Here is a 14,922-nt window from a genome sequence, read left to right as displayed (position 1 = left end):
AAGTCATTAGATTTTCCTAGACGTCAGAGCCATGCTTCCTCTGTCAATAAACGGTCGACTGGTGGGCGGGGACTCTGCACACCAACACTGACGGAGGATTCACGAGTTCTGATTGGTGTAAAGCAACAAGCAGACGCCCTCATTACAGCCAATCAGCGAGCGCCCCGGCGACGACGCCAGCAGTTCTCACACGCCTTCGTCACGGAAGCTGCAGATAGTTGTTGGCCACGCAGTGTATAGATGGAGAGCCAGCCTAGATAGTTTCCAGACGTTTTCGGGAAGAACGTTCAACCAAATCGGTGAGTAAAATACTCGTAGTCGTGAATAGAAATTTCACCATTTGGAAAAAAGCTGATTTAACCTTGTACGGTACGTTTCAGCGAGCTGACGCAACATTGCGCCGTTTGCCATTTAAATCGTTTGAGCTGCTTAATGGGCAGAAGTAAGAACCTCAGTAACGTTTTAACGCAATATCTATAATTGGGTGTTATTTTTCTCGGGCCAAAGAACAGTCGTGTTAGTATTTTTTATTTTGGAGATGATTGGCGTGGTCATTGTTTGGACATGATTTGAATGATGCAAGAGTGCATCACTAGCACTGGAGCGTTGGAGTAACATTTTTTTTTTTTTGGAAGCAACATTGTCCTGTCGGCTTTCATGGCTTGATTTGCGTGTTTTGGCGTGTTCCATTGTGCTTCTTGTGTTTGCATTCCTTCTATTCACTGTTATCCCCTTTGTCATGCGCCAGTGAGTGTCTGGGCTGTGTTTTTTTAATTTTTTATCAACCTGCTGACACTGCAGACATTGCCTTTTCTGTCTGATTTATTTTATTTTTATTGTCTTGTGTAAATTTAAAAGATTAAATTGTCCCACCACATATATTTTGGGTGTTCTGAAAGCTGGTTATGCACCAAAAGCCTACGCATAACAGTGGACAGCTATTCAAAAGTTGGCATAAGATAATACATTTAATTCTTTTCTAGGACAAGTCAATATATTTGATAATTCAAAAAGCTCAGTTGCTGGCAATTATTATTCTATAAATTGTTTTTCTTTATGAATATAATTATGAAGGAATAAACTTCATTAAAACTAAATCAAAGGAATTAAAATAGTATTACCGTTTGGCATTAAGTAACGCGGAAGTAAATCGATTTTTAAAAATGTATTAATTTATTTATTTTAAACCCGCTCTTATTTTACTCATTGCATTCCATCAATTGAGATACACGTTTATTTCACTCAAAACTGGATGTGAATGCTCATATTTCTGTGCCATTGACAGCTTAAAACATTTAACACATTTCTCTCCCAGTCAGATTGGATTGAATGTCTAGTAGTGCCGTCAATGGGAGCCAATAAGTACAACTTGGGTCCTGTAAGGGTTAAAATAATAATAAAAACAGCATTCATGCATTAAAGGGTTAATATTGTTTCATTTGATCAGAACTTTTTGATTCATGACGGCACAAATTATTTTCCCTGGTTACACTTGTGTCCAAACTGAGTTTGCGATGCAGTTATGCCAACAGCTGATCAAGTTACAACACATAGCTAGTGCCAGTGAAGTGAGTAGCTTGGCCTTAAGATAAACATCATTTGGAAAGGGAAAATTCTTTCAGTTGGGTGCAGCATTGATATGATCCAACACAGATAAATTACCTTTTAAAATACTATTAAATAGAGTTTATATTGTTTCTTTATGTTTTCACGTTGGGATATTACAAATGTAAGTGAAAGTAACTAAGTTAGTGGGAATTTGTCTGATGACAAAAAACAGTCGTGTAGATATTGTTTTTTTTTTGTGGTAAAGCCAAATGAGCGCATGACTGTTAAACCAGAATGGCAAGATTTTGTGGCATGCCTTTTAATGAGACCTAATATTTGCCAGTGTTTATGTCCATCCGGTCCACTATGAACATTCACAAGGTCAAACTCAAGTAAAGTCAGTTTACACTAATTCTGATGTCTGCGACTAGTTGTTGGAAAAATACGTATATAGTCTCTTCACATTCTTGTTATTTATATTTCATTTATTCTAGAATTTGTGGTTTGTTCTCCATTTAAATCCCCATGAGACAATTTATCTTGATATTGGATCTCCATGAACTTCAAAAGGACTATTTAAATATAACCCTAGCTGGACTATGGATGAATTTTTCAGTCACAATTTGGTGCAAGGATATTAATACATTAAGATGTGGCATAGTTCAGGTGGTCCAGTGGTTATATCGCAAACCAAAGGATATTGATTTGAACACCTGTCCTTGTGTCTATGCCCAAATGTACTTGAGCAAATCAATCTTCTATAGTGGGACTCCTTTTAACATAGAAAGAATTGGATGAAAAGCTCAAAATGGTCAGCAAAAGAGACAACAACAACAACTTTGTATGCAACCAAGTGTTGAAGAAAACAATTTGAGTTTAATGCCTGGGATTAATCATGGTTTGCATAACTCGACATGTGGTTACAAATTGTTTCAGGGAGTTTGTTTATCGAGCTGCCCTCGTTTGTTTGACTATTACACAATACTTTCCAGTGAGAAAGAAATGATCCGTGTAGTTTCCTAAATGGGGATTTTAAATGATTGCTAAAACCATTCAAGGTGGGTTGTACACGTTTTATTTAATACCAGCCTTTCTTGGATTTTGGCATTTTGATTTGACGGAGATTTTCTTCTGGTCTTTCCAAAGCAAGCCATGCCGTCAGTTCCTATGTCCAAAGAGAGTCCGGTCAAAAGCACCCTCTGCCCTCATGCTGCAAAGCTACTTCACCACACCAATGGTGACGTAAAACAATGTGAGGTTGCGGTCCCACTTAATGGGCTCGACGCAGCCTCGCCAGTGGGGGACGATGCAGAGCAAAACGTTGCCATCACAAGGAAATGGATCCGTCCCGACCTCCCCAGTCGCTGCACATGGAGCCTGAGAGCCTCACCAGCTGATTCCCCTCATCTTCAAGTCCGGCAGTAAGCTTGGCGTTTAAAACTTTACTCCTCAGTGGACGAGTACCTTGTTTAGATTTTCTGACTGACAATTGACATTTGTTCATTGTCTACATTAGCATAACTATTGCTGACACAACTTTTTTTTTTATTTTGTACTGACAGAACAGATGTGCCTACTATTCTTCCAAACATCTTGCACAGGATTGGTCACACTCCCCTGGTGCGGATCAACAAAATTCCCCCCAAATTTGGACTCAAATGTGAAATATGTAAGTCTTCTGACACACATGGGAAGAGTTATATCCAAAATCACAAAGTATTTGACATTCCTTAATAAAATTATGGGTGCCTCAATGTTCAAGTTACAAGGTTGTCATAAACTTTTTATGTACTGTTTGGGATGAGAGTTCCGATTTCACATTTGTTTCAAATCATATGAGGATGAGAACTGAAGGCAAGTAGGCCAAGCATGCTGGGATTTAGAGAACAGTTCATTAGTAGGCCTCATTATTAAGCACAAATAATACAAAACTAGAATACGGTCACTTCTGCTACTATCTACGTGAAACAGAGGACTTCTATTGCATTTCATATGCTAAAATACATGGAAAAGCCTTTTATCTATTCCAATCCAGCCTTCTGAAAACAATTGTTAGTGCATAAAGAAAAAGGTGGCAAACTGTAATTTATTGTATTTTATTAGTTGAGGGCACTGCCACAACAAGGCTCTAAAATTGTTCTTGCATTTCGAAGCAAAACAAGGCGACTGAACACATATTCATTCATTTCAGGAACTTGTAAGTAGAGTCGGTAACATCTGCATAATTTATGACCAGAAGTTATCTGTTCCCCTGTACTGTATGTGTAGTGGCCAAGTGTGAGTTTTTCAACGCTGGCGGCAGTGTCAAAGACAGGATCAGTCTGCGAATGGTGGAGGACGCAGAAAGAGAGGGGGTCCTCAAACCAGGAGACACCATTATTGAGCCCACCTCTGGCAACACTGGTAACTAGGCACACATGTTCGCAACTGCGTGCGTCGCTAAGACAAAAGGTATTTTAATGAGCTGAAAGCTGATGCCCCGTAAATGTCCTGTTTGTTTGTCTTAAGGTATTGGATTGGCTCTGGCCGCAGCTGTGAAAGGCTATCGTTGCATCATCGTCATGCCAGAGAAAATGAGTATGGAGAAGGTGGGTTTGTCTTTCTTTCCCTTGTGCTCATTTGCTCTGCACTCTTGAGCCCTGGTGTCGCATTTGGAAAAAGACGCATCCTTTTTTTGCAGGTGGATGTCCTGAGAGCTCTTGGAGCGGAAATAGTTCGCACACCTACCAGCGCTCGTTTCGATTCTCCAGAATCCCACGTGGGAGTCGCGTGGCGCCTGAAAAATGAGATCCCCGACTCGCACATTCTAGACCAGTACCGCAACCCGAGCAATCCCCTCGCTCACTATGACACCACAGCTGAAGAGATACTGGAACAGTGCGATGGTACGGGACACCCATGTCACTTTTACAGCATGTTGGAATCGCACAAATGACAATTTCGTCTCTCTCTCTCGCCAGGAAAGATAGATATGTTGGTAGCAGGGGCCGGGACTGGAGGTACCATCACAGGCATTGCCCGCAAACTAAAGGAACGTTGCCCCAACATCAAGGTAATTTAAAAAAAACAATAAAAATTTAAATTAGGTTTTTTTTTTGTTTAAAAGTTCCATTACTGCTAATATAAATCACACCTAATTAAAATTGGAATGGGTACAAGCAGGGAATTGTTGACCCAAAAAAAATTTGCCATTTTCCCAAGAGTACTCGGGTGTTCAATTTCACACAACAACCAAACTGTTAGTAAAGATCAACAATTGCTACTTCGGATGGTTTAGCTCTTCCGTGAGAAATTCTGCCAATTTTAACAGTTGTTTGTCACATTACCAATGATTTTAGGACATTTGGACTTCAAAACCCTGTTATTATTGTGTTCTGAAATACACATGACCCGACCTTGCAGAAAAAAAATGACTCAAAACAAAACAATTAAAGACTGGTTTTTACTCAGGACAAATAATACAGTAGTCAACTGTGACACACTGGAAAATGTCTATAGATTGTAGGTGTGGACCCAGAAGGCTCTTGCCTTGCAGAGCCAGAAGAGCTTAACAAGACGGATAAGACCCAGTATGAGGTAGAGGGTATCGGCTACGACTTCATTCCCACAGTTCTCGACAGATCTGTAAGTTGTTCCATTTTCATCTCCTGATGTGATTCCATATTTGAGATTGTGGCTAATGTCTTCATTTTTTTTGTTTACAGGTCATTGACACCTGGTATAAGTCGAATGATGAAGACTCCTTCAATATGTCTCGTATGCTGATCAGGGATGAGGGCCTGCTGTGTGGTAAGTCTGTGTGTGCTTGCCAATTCGAAACATAACCTGTTTTGGTTCTCTATACCACCTAAATACTATAAACACCTGAAGTAACAAGTTGTTTCTTGTTGTTTCTATCATATTATATCATCTTGGCAGTGACACTATTTGCATTTTAAACAGGGGGAAGCTCCGGCACAGCCATGGCAGCTGCTGTCAATGTTGCCAAAGAGTTGAAAGAGGGACAGCGCTGTGTGGTCATCCTTCCAGATTCCGTCAGAAACTACATGTAAGGGAACATCCTTACATAACGTAGACTAGAATTTTGAGGTCTGAGTGGGTTGGGCCGAAGCCCAGGAGTCTGGATTCAATTGGAATAAGTAAATGAAAACAAGTTTCTTCTGCCAGGTCCAAATTCCTGAGCGACAAATGGATGGTGCAGAAGGGTTTCCTAAGCGAGGAGGACCTCATGGTGAAAATGCCCTGGTATGATGAAAGTGACTTTTTTTGTCAAGTATTTAGACACGTACACACAAACACACTTGCAGAACTTTTAGTTTAAGAATGTGCAATGTCTTTGGACTTTGTCGTTGTTCAGGTGGTGGAACCTAAATGTGCAAAGTTTGAATCTGTCAGCACCGTTGACAGTCTTGCCAACCGTCAGCTGCCAGAGAACCATCAAGATACTCAAGGAGAAGGGCTTTGACCAGGCTCCTGTCGTGGATGAGTCAGGGTGAGTGAGTCTAGTGAAGCACATGAGAGCAAATATTTGCCATGGTGAAATGCTACATCATCTTCCTGTTTGTGTAGGGTAATCCTCGGAATGGTCACCCTGGGGAATATGCTGGCCTCTATCCTTGCAGGGAAGATCAAGCTTTCAGATCCTGTCAGCAAAGTCATCTACAAGCAGTTTAAACGGGTTAGACTAACTTCTTGTATTTAATTAATAGACTTGAGGATCCCTAATTTGCAATTTCCATCACTGAACACTTTTTTTCTTTCATATCTCTGATCAACTCTTGTCTATGTTTGAGTTCTTTCTATTTTACTTTAAATATTGACACTCTATCTCATAATTTTAGATACGTCTGTTGGATAACTTGGGGAAGTTGTCCCGAATTCTGGAAATAGATCACTTTGCCCTGGTGGTTCATGAGCAGATCCAATGTAAGTTAGCTAAAGGTTGTGGTGCAAAATGAACGTATGAAAAGCATGCTATTACAATTATTACAATTGTCAGTGCTGCTATATTGAGTCCGTAAAATTACATTTAACAAATACAGAAATCCCTCGAATATCGCTATTATGGTGGACCAGACATGGCCACGATAACCGAAAAACCGCAAAGTAGGGTCACCCCTATTTGGAAAATTTTATTTAAAAAATAAAAAAGTAAAAAAAATCTTCAGAGCTGAGTCCTAGTAGCAAGACAGCTTGCGAGTTTCAGCGTGGATTTTTACATTTTTATGAACTTAAACAAAAAACTACACAAAAACACAAAATTTCGCAATATAGTGAAGCCGTGAAAGTTGAACCGCGAAATGACGAGGGATTTCTGTACACAAAGCATTGGAAGAATGCATAAGTACAAAGGTGTTAATACCTTTATTTATTCAGCACCGTTTGAATATGTTCTCGGTAGTCATAAACTATTATTTTTACACTACTGTTTGCTTTCTCTTTCAGACTTAACAGATGGCACTCCCTCTTTAAAGCAGATGGTCTTTGGAGTGGTAACCGCCGTCGACCTGCTGAACTTCGTCACGGGCCGTGAACGGAGGGAACGCTCTTTCTCGGAATCCACTGATGAACTGTAAATCTGAACGATAATGTGTTTTATAGTTCTAGCAAGCAGAGTGGCCATTTTTTGTTTTGTAATGGGAAAAAAAGTGAAGGATCAGGATTTATTATTCTTTTTGTGGAAATTTTAATCTTGGAAAAGTTGGTCCTTTGTTTTGTTTGAGCAAATTAAGTGTTATGATGTAAATGTGCTTGCTGTGCGTATAGAACTGTGCTGTTGCAGTAAAAGCTTTTGTTTAATATTATTGTGAAAGGTGAAGGGATTTTGTTTATATTTGAATAAAACCAAAAGTATGGAGTCAGAAATGATTGTATATCCACACGAGCCAGGTTGATGTTTATTGTTGGTCTACAATTTTTAGTTACTGTGCATGTTTGCTGCTTGAACCTGTTTGCAACACATTTTCATTTTGAGGATTTCGCTTTTCAAAATAATTTGACAGGTTTTGCAATAATTTTAATCACCCATTCTACTGCATTCGTTTACGGTTCAATAAAGATTATTATAAAGATTATTAACCGTAATTGTCGCCTGTCATTTTGTCATTGTCGCTCTTGTTTGTGTGTAATTTCCAGATTGACGGAAGGGGGCGCCGTTAAAAATACCATTTCTTTTGACGCGCGGATAAGACGTCATATGTTGTGCATCCTAGCAACAGAAGAGACAGCGCAGGAAAGCTAAAGGAAGCTAAATGCTCAATGCTCGCATTGTAAAGCAGCCACTCGCTTTGATGGTGTTAAAAACCTGAGTCTTTCTTCATGGCGGATATAAACTATCATTGAAAAGGCGATTCACGCACATCGAGGCTTAAATTTTAGCCGAGGCATCTTGCGAGCGGTAATCATTAGCTGCACTTCACGACCATCGGGATTTTCGGATATGTATGCCACGTTTGGGGTTCACGCTTACTAGTGAAAGAGATGCGACATATTGGAAAAGCCCTCCATATCATCTGGAGTTGGCTCATGATGTAGTTAGGGTAACGGTCGCCACACTACGGGGCTTAGAAGTGGTGGGACTCCCTGAGGCTCGATGACCACTTGAGTGCAGACCCCTACACTTGGCTTGACATGTTTAGCCTGATGGCGAATTGCTGTAACTGGCTGAAACGCTGGCGACAGCCGGCCAGGTAAGACATTTTACAGAGGAATTTTAATACTGTTTTAAATTGTTGTTGATGTGCCTGAGCTAACAGGGTTTGAAAAAAAGATCTAGTCAGCGTTTTAGGGGTTCCTTCATCGAGTGTCAAAGCCTTACAGATGGCCTATGTCATCATCCATTACGGTACAATACACAATTATTGCTCATTTAAATATAGCAATCGAACTACCTAGTAAATGGAAACTGTCAAAAAATAAACGTACTCCATATACATGATTTACTAGATCAATATGTTAATTACTGCGCAACTGTCCTAACTTTAGATGGGGGATTGGTTAAAGGGAGAAACAGAACCTAATTAATTAATTTACCACCACTGACTGACAATTGATCCCACGTTTTCCACATCCAAGTCAGGCGATAAACCACTTCAACATCGGGTGGCTTTGTCATACAAACAAAGCATATAATTCTTTGCCATGTCTAATTTGACCATGCGATAGCTTTCCCATTTCAATATTCACCCACACAAATGAGTAACAATGGTCCATTAACTTCACTCATCAATTTACAGTACTACAATATGATCCAATCGAAGTACTTTTTAAAAGACTATATTCTGCCTTTACAAATATTTTAAACTTTCAGAAATTACATAATTATTTTTTAATTTTTTAGCATGTTCTCTGTAGTTTAGAGTGGCTTAACCCAGCAGCCAAGACTTTTTCTCATTATTTATGAAAAATCAAACAAAACAAAAGTAACTGTAAAAGTCCAAGTGTCCATTTCAACTTTTGTGGATTACCATGACCCGAATGTTTGAGTTTCTGCGCTACAAAACATAAACCATTTAAAAAATATATTGGGCCAAAAGAAATGCTCTTTTCTATGGTAGTTTGATTTTGTTGTGTAACCAGCAGTGAGGAAGAATAATGATGTCAGGGTAAACGTTTGCGCACAACCCACGTGCTAAATGTGAGGCTACTGAGCCTGTGGATTTAGTCAGAAATCCTTATCTAATCCTACACTTGGGTCTGTTGAGCAAGTCTCTCGCTGTTGACACCTCAGTACAAGGTGTTGGTAACATAGAATGTGAAGGGTTATGTGGTCTCAGATAGCGAGTGCTTATTTTGTCGGCTTTCCTTGTGTTCGCATCTCGAGGCTGCTCTGCTGAAAGTCGTATGGCTGTAGTGGACCGTTAGATGGATTATTAGATGGATTAAACGCTTGATGTCTGTTCATCCCAAGTATCAAAGTTAAGTATGGACAAGAGAAATAAATGCATGTAGGTCGCATGTGATTACCATCACCACCAGTACATTCCGATTGTCCTCTGAATGTGCCCTGTTCATCTTTCCCACTTCACGAGCACGTTAGATGAGCAACGTGGTGCTAAAAATGATAAATAGTTAGGGATAACAGTGTGTTGATTTCAGAATTCTGAATGAATAGTTGTATTATACTTACTAGGTCATTCACTCCACTCAACCCATTTTAATGGTTATCTCACTGGCTTATCTATATTTTAATGTGTGACTATTGAGTGCCGGCATGGATTTCTCAGTTTGCCTTACGAGTCGGAATACACTGTACAGTAATCCCTCAATTATTGCGGTTAATGTAGATCAGACATGGCCGCGATAATCAAAAAATCCAAAGTGGAGTCACCCCTATTATAACTTTTTTTCTTCTTCAGTGCTGAATCTTAGTAGCTAGAGTGGCTTCTGCTTAAGAGTTTCATTGTGGATTTTCATATTTTTATGAACTGTAAAAAAAAATATATATATATACAAAAATTTTGCAGTACCTAGTCCTAGTAGCAAATCCAATTCAAAAGTGGCTTTTTGTTTACAAGTTTGCATGTGGATTTTCATTTTTATAGACTTAAAAATATTTTTTAAAAAACTTTAAAAACTAATAGCTGGAAAAAGTCGCAAAGCACTGAATTCACGAGAAGTGAAGACGTGATAATCAAGGGATTACTGGAAATGTGAGAGTTTTGAGAATAAAAAGTATTCATATTTATTTCTCATTCTTTAGAAAAGTGACTTTGGTAATGGTAGGACTGGATAACGCAGGAAAAACCGCCACAGTACGAGGAATCCAAGGAGGTTTGGACATTATTTACTGTGTTTCAGTATTTGTTAAAAAAGGACTTTGCTAACATTTGACTTTGTCTTTTAGACAATCCCCAGGATGTTGCTCCTACTGTGGGCTTTTCAAAGGTTGACTTAAATCAAGGAAAATTTGAGGTCACAATCTTTGATCTTGGTGGTGGGAAGAGGATTCGTGGTATTTGGAAAAATTACTACTCCGAGTCGCACGGTGTGGTGTTTGTGGTAGACTCCAGCGACGTGCAACGCATTCAAGAGACACGGGAGACAATGGCAGAGGTTCTGCAGCACCCCCGTATCGCTGGGAAGCCAGTGCTTGTGTGAGTATAACGGAATTTATGATATTTTTTCCCCCAAGGGCTCTGTAAATAAAACTAACTTATATTTAACAATATTTTTTTGGTAAAAATTGGGGTAACCATTTGTTAGGGCTATTAGAACCTATCACTGTGGCACAATTCTTATCATTTGAATGCATTTGTACTTTACGTCAGCGCAATCACCCAAATATTTAGGATCATATTGACGTAAAAAAAGTTTTTTTCCCTCATTTCATAGACGTAAAGATTTTCTCATAGACTCTCATCCTTGTGGAGAAGCTTGTAGTCTGATGATCAATTGTCACTACTCCTCCCCATTCAAAACTAGACCAATATCAACACACTTTTTTTTATTGACGGTTAAGAATTCATCACTGTGTCACATGAATTGAATGCTGAGAAATAACTGTGCTTAAATCATGTTTTTTTTTAAATTAAAAATAAAATGAGGATGTATTTCATTTAAAAACCTGCAGGTAATTTTCCTGTCAGGAAATTATGGTACTACAGTGATAAACTGTTTTTTTCTTTAATGGTATTCAGTGAGAGTTCAAACTGTTTGTCACGCTGCCTTCAGGTGACTGTGAAATAGTAATGCATTTGCACTCAGAGGATTTAGAGGTGGCCAGATGTAGTCAACAGTAGCCACGATTTGCTTCCAAAAGCAGGTAGTGGAACATTGCCATTTTGTAAATTTTGTCTCTGTTCCCAGACTCGCCAACAAACAGGATCAGGAAGGAGCTCTGGCAGAAGCAGAAATCATTGAAAACCTGTCGTTAGAGAAGCTTGTTAATGAAAACAAGTGTCTCTGTCAGATTGTAAGTGTTTTTGTACCTGTTTGCTGAGAGATATGAAGACTGTTGAGATTTACTGTGAGCTGCGCCGTTTCTACAAAATAACAGCGAGCTTAGTTTGGCTCCCTCGCCGCGCTTCCGACTTGACGGCGCTAATGGAATTCATTCTTTTCGTTTTCCAGGAGCCGTGCTCTGCCGTCATGGGTTACGGCAAAAAGTTTGACAAATCCATCAAAAGGGGTTTGGGCTGGCTGCTCAACAACATCGCCAAAGATTATGAGGCCATCACTGAGCGTGTGCAGAAAGACACAGCGGAGCAACGTGCCCAAGAAGAGCAGGATAAAAAGGAAAGGGCAGAAAGAGTCCGCTTGATAAGAGAAGAAAGGTACGGCAAGATAAATTGTATATAATGGACTCTTAACCTGGCCGAGAATGGAAGACTATCTGTCTTGTTTTTCGACAAGCAAAGCGTAATGAAATCTTTTTTCATCACTTCAGGGTAAACACTTGAACTCATTTCACCCCAGCAGCGTTTTATTTTGTGTAACTAACATCCTACCCTCAGGCGTTTGTAAGAAGATGCCAAAAGGTTAATCATTTTTTTTCTCCCTAGAGAGCGGCAAGAGCGGGAGGAGGCAGAACGCGAGGGCAAGCAACACTGCGAAGAGGATCCTGATGAAGGAAACATGGCCAACCCCTTCCAGCCAATTGAAAATGTCATCAACGAGGTGCGAAAAAGACCGGACATTAATCCCTCTGCCAGTGTAACCCATTTTTTGCTTCTGTCATAAATTGAATTCAGAGTGGGGATAACAAAAATGTGAGAAGGCAACACGAGCTGCAGGAGTGCGCAATCAACAGTCTTAAGGAAGACAGCGAGTATGAAGAGGAGAATTATCAAGAGACAGATGAGGCAAGACAAACACCGGATAACTCCGGCTCAAGTAAGTGCCTTTGGAGCCCCTGATGCGATTTATATGGGTACATGTCACCACAAGGGGTGCACCGTGGTTGAATTAAAAAAAAAAGGCATTAAGATGAAGGCAGTGGACAATTTTGATAGCTGTTTGTCGAAGCTGCACATCATCATCATCATCATCATAATAAGTTATCGATGCAGTCTTTACTATAACTAAACGGGGCAGAACTTTTTATGCATTTTGCCCACTGCTCGGGCAATCCACTGGTTTTCTAGTAGAACAGAAATGACATATCTAAATTGTAAGTCAAGGTATTGCAAAACAAAGAAATTAGATAGCTAAGTATAAATGACACATGCTTTGATTTAAAAAAAACATTTAAATCAACTGACTAAAGCTGTATAAAGTTCCCGAATAATTTCAGATTTATTATGCCTATTTTCCTCAAAGGCATGGCCACCCGGCATAGCAAGAAAAAGGTGAGAAAATTGTACCTAAAGAGGAAACACCGCGTGGACCCATTAAATACAGAGGAGGGGCAAGGAGAGAGACCAACGCCTCCACCCCTTCCAGGTTTGTTATTTTCACTTTGCCTTTCTATTTACTTTTAGTGATGTGATATATATATATATTTTTTTCTTTGTTTTACATCATATAGTGGGGCCTTTTACCAACCTTTTTGAAATGAATAGCCAATTTGTCTTCCATTATGGGGCTTCCTGAGTGTCGTGACTAATTTGTGCGCTTATAAGCCGCACCCTCAATTCAGTCATTTTTTTAGTGACAAATACGCCATATATGCAAGAAAATACGGTACTTTTTCACTACTAAAGTACATTAGAATGTCGTTAATTCTCTCCGAGAATAACTTGACCCTTTTCTTATAAATATAAAGCACACAATTTAGAAACACTATGAATTTTTGGTTTACTCTTGATTGATTGGCCCAAATTAATCGTAATTTCTGTCATCGAACAGGGGACGGTTCAATTCTTCTGCCTGTAACTCGTCATTGTCAGCATGATTAGAGGAACAATGTGTTCTGTAATATTTTACACAAATGTACATCTAATACTATTGTAAAATGTATGGTGCAAGTGAATAAGTTCAAACTCACAACACACCAATGTGCTGCTAATGTCCTACTGCCTTTTTTCTATTTTAGTTGGATGGGCTTCACCTAAAGTTTCTAGGCTGCCCAAACTAGAGCCTCTGTGGGACTCAAAGCCCTCTGGTAAAAACAGCCGTGCCTGGATTCCAATTCATTTTTCTTTCTTATGCAACTCCCATCTAACTTCATGCTTGCAAACTATGAATCATGTCGTTTTTCATTTGTTCTCATGCACTAATATTAACAAGTGTTTTCTCTTTAGAGTAATAATTGGAGGGCTGTTGTTGTCATTGTAGGCGACGTTTCAGCTTGGCACTGCCGAGGAAACACTGAAGCCGTGCTTTAACTCTTAATCATCGACAGCGTTGAGCTTGATCATCTCTAACAACTTGTCGGTCTTAACAACCATCCGCCCATCTTCATACAGCACCTTCACCCTCTTATCATTTATTTTTTTGGTGTAATGTGATGCATGGGATTAATTCATTTGCAATGAACTGACTTTGTAGTAATTTAGCCAAACCCTCTCTTCCACTCCACAGAGTTTTACAAGAAGCCACTCCCACCTGTTGCAAATAAGCTACAACCTAACAGTGACACCCATGATGTGGTTTTTTAAGCTCATTTAGTGATTGAGCTCCCCCAATCACGGCTCTCCCCTTTTGCTTTCTGTCCAAAGCAAGCGGAGTTTAAACAGCACCCTGCATCACGTCCGGGAACGAACAAGCTGCGAACGTGGAAGTGCGACGTAAAAGACAAAGGAGCATCACGGAGAAGAATTCTCTGTTAAGACGCCATACAACTGTGGTTTCACAGACTACAAAAATACACGTTTACTATACAAATGTTTTTACCGTATGTTTTTATCATGTTATTAAACAAAGTGAACACTAATCTAATTGTATCTTTTTTTTTCCATTCACTCATCTTGCATACTGCTCATCCTCGAAAGGGTTGTGGGGGTTGCTGGAGCCGAACCCAGCTGTCTTCAGGTGAAAGACAGACTATACCCTAGACTGGTCGCCAGTCAGTCTTAAGGCACACAGAGAGACAAACTACCATCTGCACTCCCAGTTATACTGCCACCAGTGGGAATTGAGCCCGCACCAAAGTCAGGTGAGTGATACAAGTTATACTTATGGGACTTGGGAAATGTGAAACTGCCAAAAGTATTTTCTGGAAAAAAAAAATCACTATACTACGGTCAAGCAAAGAAACTGCTTTACATTTTATTTTGCAGCTTCTGCCATTTGCCATTTCTGTACCTTCAAGAGCTACAGAACAACTTCACAGTGGGGGTCCTGGGTTAAAATCCAGATCGATCCACCTGTGCCTCTGGCCCGAAGTCAGCTGGAATATGCTCTAGCGCCCTCTGCAAACCTTTTGAGGAAAAAGCAGTTCAGAAAATGAGATGAGATGGAGATTCTCTTGTCATTTTCCTTTTAAAAATGCGA

At 39.7% G+C, this 14,922-nt stretch overlaps 2 protein-coding genes across 6 annotated transcripts; both read left to right on the top strand.

Annotated features, from left to right (window-relative positions):
• Positions 1-136: 136 nt before the first annotated feature.
• cbsa (cystathionine beta-synthase a) lies at positions 137-7,611 on the top strand. Its single transcript, XM_077725061.1, has 15 exons — positions 137-299; positions 2,695-2,969; positions 3,111-3,217; positions 3,817-3,951; positions 4,057-4,136; positions 4,229-4,433; positions 4,509-4,600; positions 5,047-5,172; positions 5,253-5,337; positions 5,491-5,596; positions 5,716-5,793; positions 5,906-6,040; positions 6,118-6,226; positions 6,390-6,474; positions 6,994-7,611. The coding sequence occupies exons 2-15, from the start codon at positions 2,701-2,703 to the stop codon at positions 7,122-7,124; spliced, it is 1,743 nt and encodes a 580-aa protein (XP_077581187.1). The 5' UTR covers positions 137-299; positions 2,695-2,700; the 3' UTR covers positions 7,125-7,611.
• Positions 7,612-7,745: 134 nt separating this feature from the next.
• arl13b (ADP-ribosylation factor-like 13b) lies at positions 7,746-14,362 on the top strand. Of its 5 annotated transcripts, XM_077727617.1 has the most exons (11): positions 7,746-8,237; positions 10,250-10,320; positions 10,394-10,643; positions 11,356-11,461; positions 11,620-11,822; positions 12,051-12,165; positions 12,240-12,381; positions 12,808-12,930; positions 13,523-13,591; positions 13,765-13,859; positions 14,011-14,362. In XM_077727617.1, exons 1-10 carry the CDS (start codon positions 8,179-8,181, stop codon positions 13,812-13,814), a joined length of 1,188 nt encoding a protein of 395 aa, XP_077583743.1. In that variant the 5' UTR covers positions 7,746-8,178; the 3' UTR covers positions 13,815-13,859; positions 14,011-14,362. The 5 variants fall into 5 exon arrangements, with proteins under 5 accessions (XP_077583743.1, XP_077583751.1, XP_077583726.1 ...); XM_077727625.1 differs by lacking the exon at positions 13,765-13,859 and having other exon boundaries at positions 14,148-14,362; XM_077727600.1 differs by lacking the exon at positions 13,765-13,859.
• The last annotated feature ends 560 nt before the right edge of the window (positions 14,363-14,922 follow it).

This window comes from Stigmatopora nigra, chromosome 1 (assembly GCF_051989575.1).
Source record: "Stigmatopora nigra isolate UIUO_SnigA chromosome 1, RoL_Snig_1.1, whole genome shotgun sequence".
NCBI lineage: Eukaryota > Metazoa > Chordata > Actinopteri > Syngnathiformes > Syngnathidae > Stigmatopora > Stigmatopora nigra.
Note: the sequence above shows the minus strand (reverse complement) of the source record. Positions and strands in the feature narration are given on the sequence as shown.

What these genes read in the sequence shown, in the direction of transcription:
- cbsa (XM_077725061.1), top strand. Translation starts at nt 2,701, where the DNA reads ATGCCGTCAGTTCCTATGTCCAAAGAGAGTCCGGTCAAAAGCACCCTC. An exon ending in TGGACTCAAATGTGAAATAT is followed by an intron (nt 3,218 to 3,816) that starts GTAAGTCTTCTG and finishes CTGTATGTGTAG; the next exon opens with TGGCCAAGTGTGAGTTTTTC. An exon ending in AGAAAATGAGTATGGAGAAG is followed by an intron (nt 4,137 to 4,228) that starts GTGGGTTTGTCT and finishes CTTTTTTTGCAG; the next exon opens with GTGGATGTCCTGAGAGCTCT.
- arl13b (XM_077727600.1), top strand. Translation starts at nt 8,179, where the DNA reads ATGTTTAGCCTGATGGCGAATTGCTGTAACTGGCTGAAACGCTGGCGA. An exon ending in CGCTGGCGACAGCCGGCCAG is followed by an intron (nt 8,238 to 10,249) that starts GTAAGACATTTT and finishes CTCATTCTTTAG; the next exon opens with AAAAGTGACTTTGGTAATGG. An exon ending in ACAAGTGTCTCTGTCAGATT is followed by an intron (nt 11,462 to 11,619) that starts GTAAGTGTTTTT and finishes TTCGTTTTCCAG; the next exon opens with GAGCCGTGCTCTGCCGTCAT.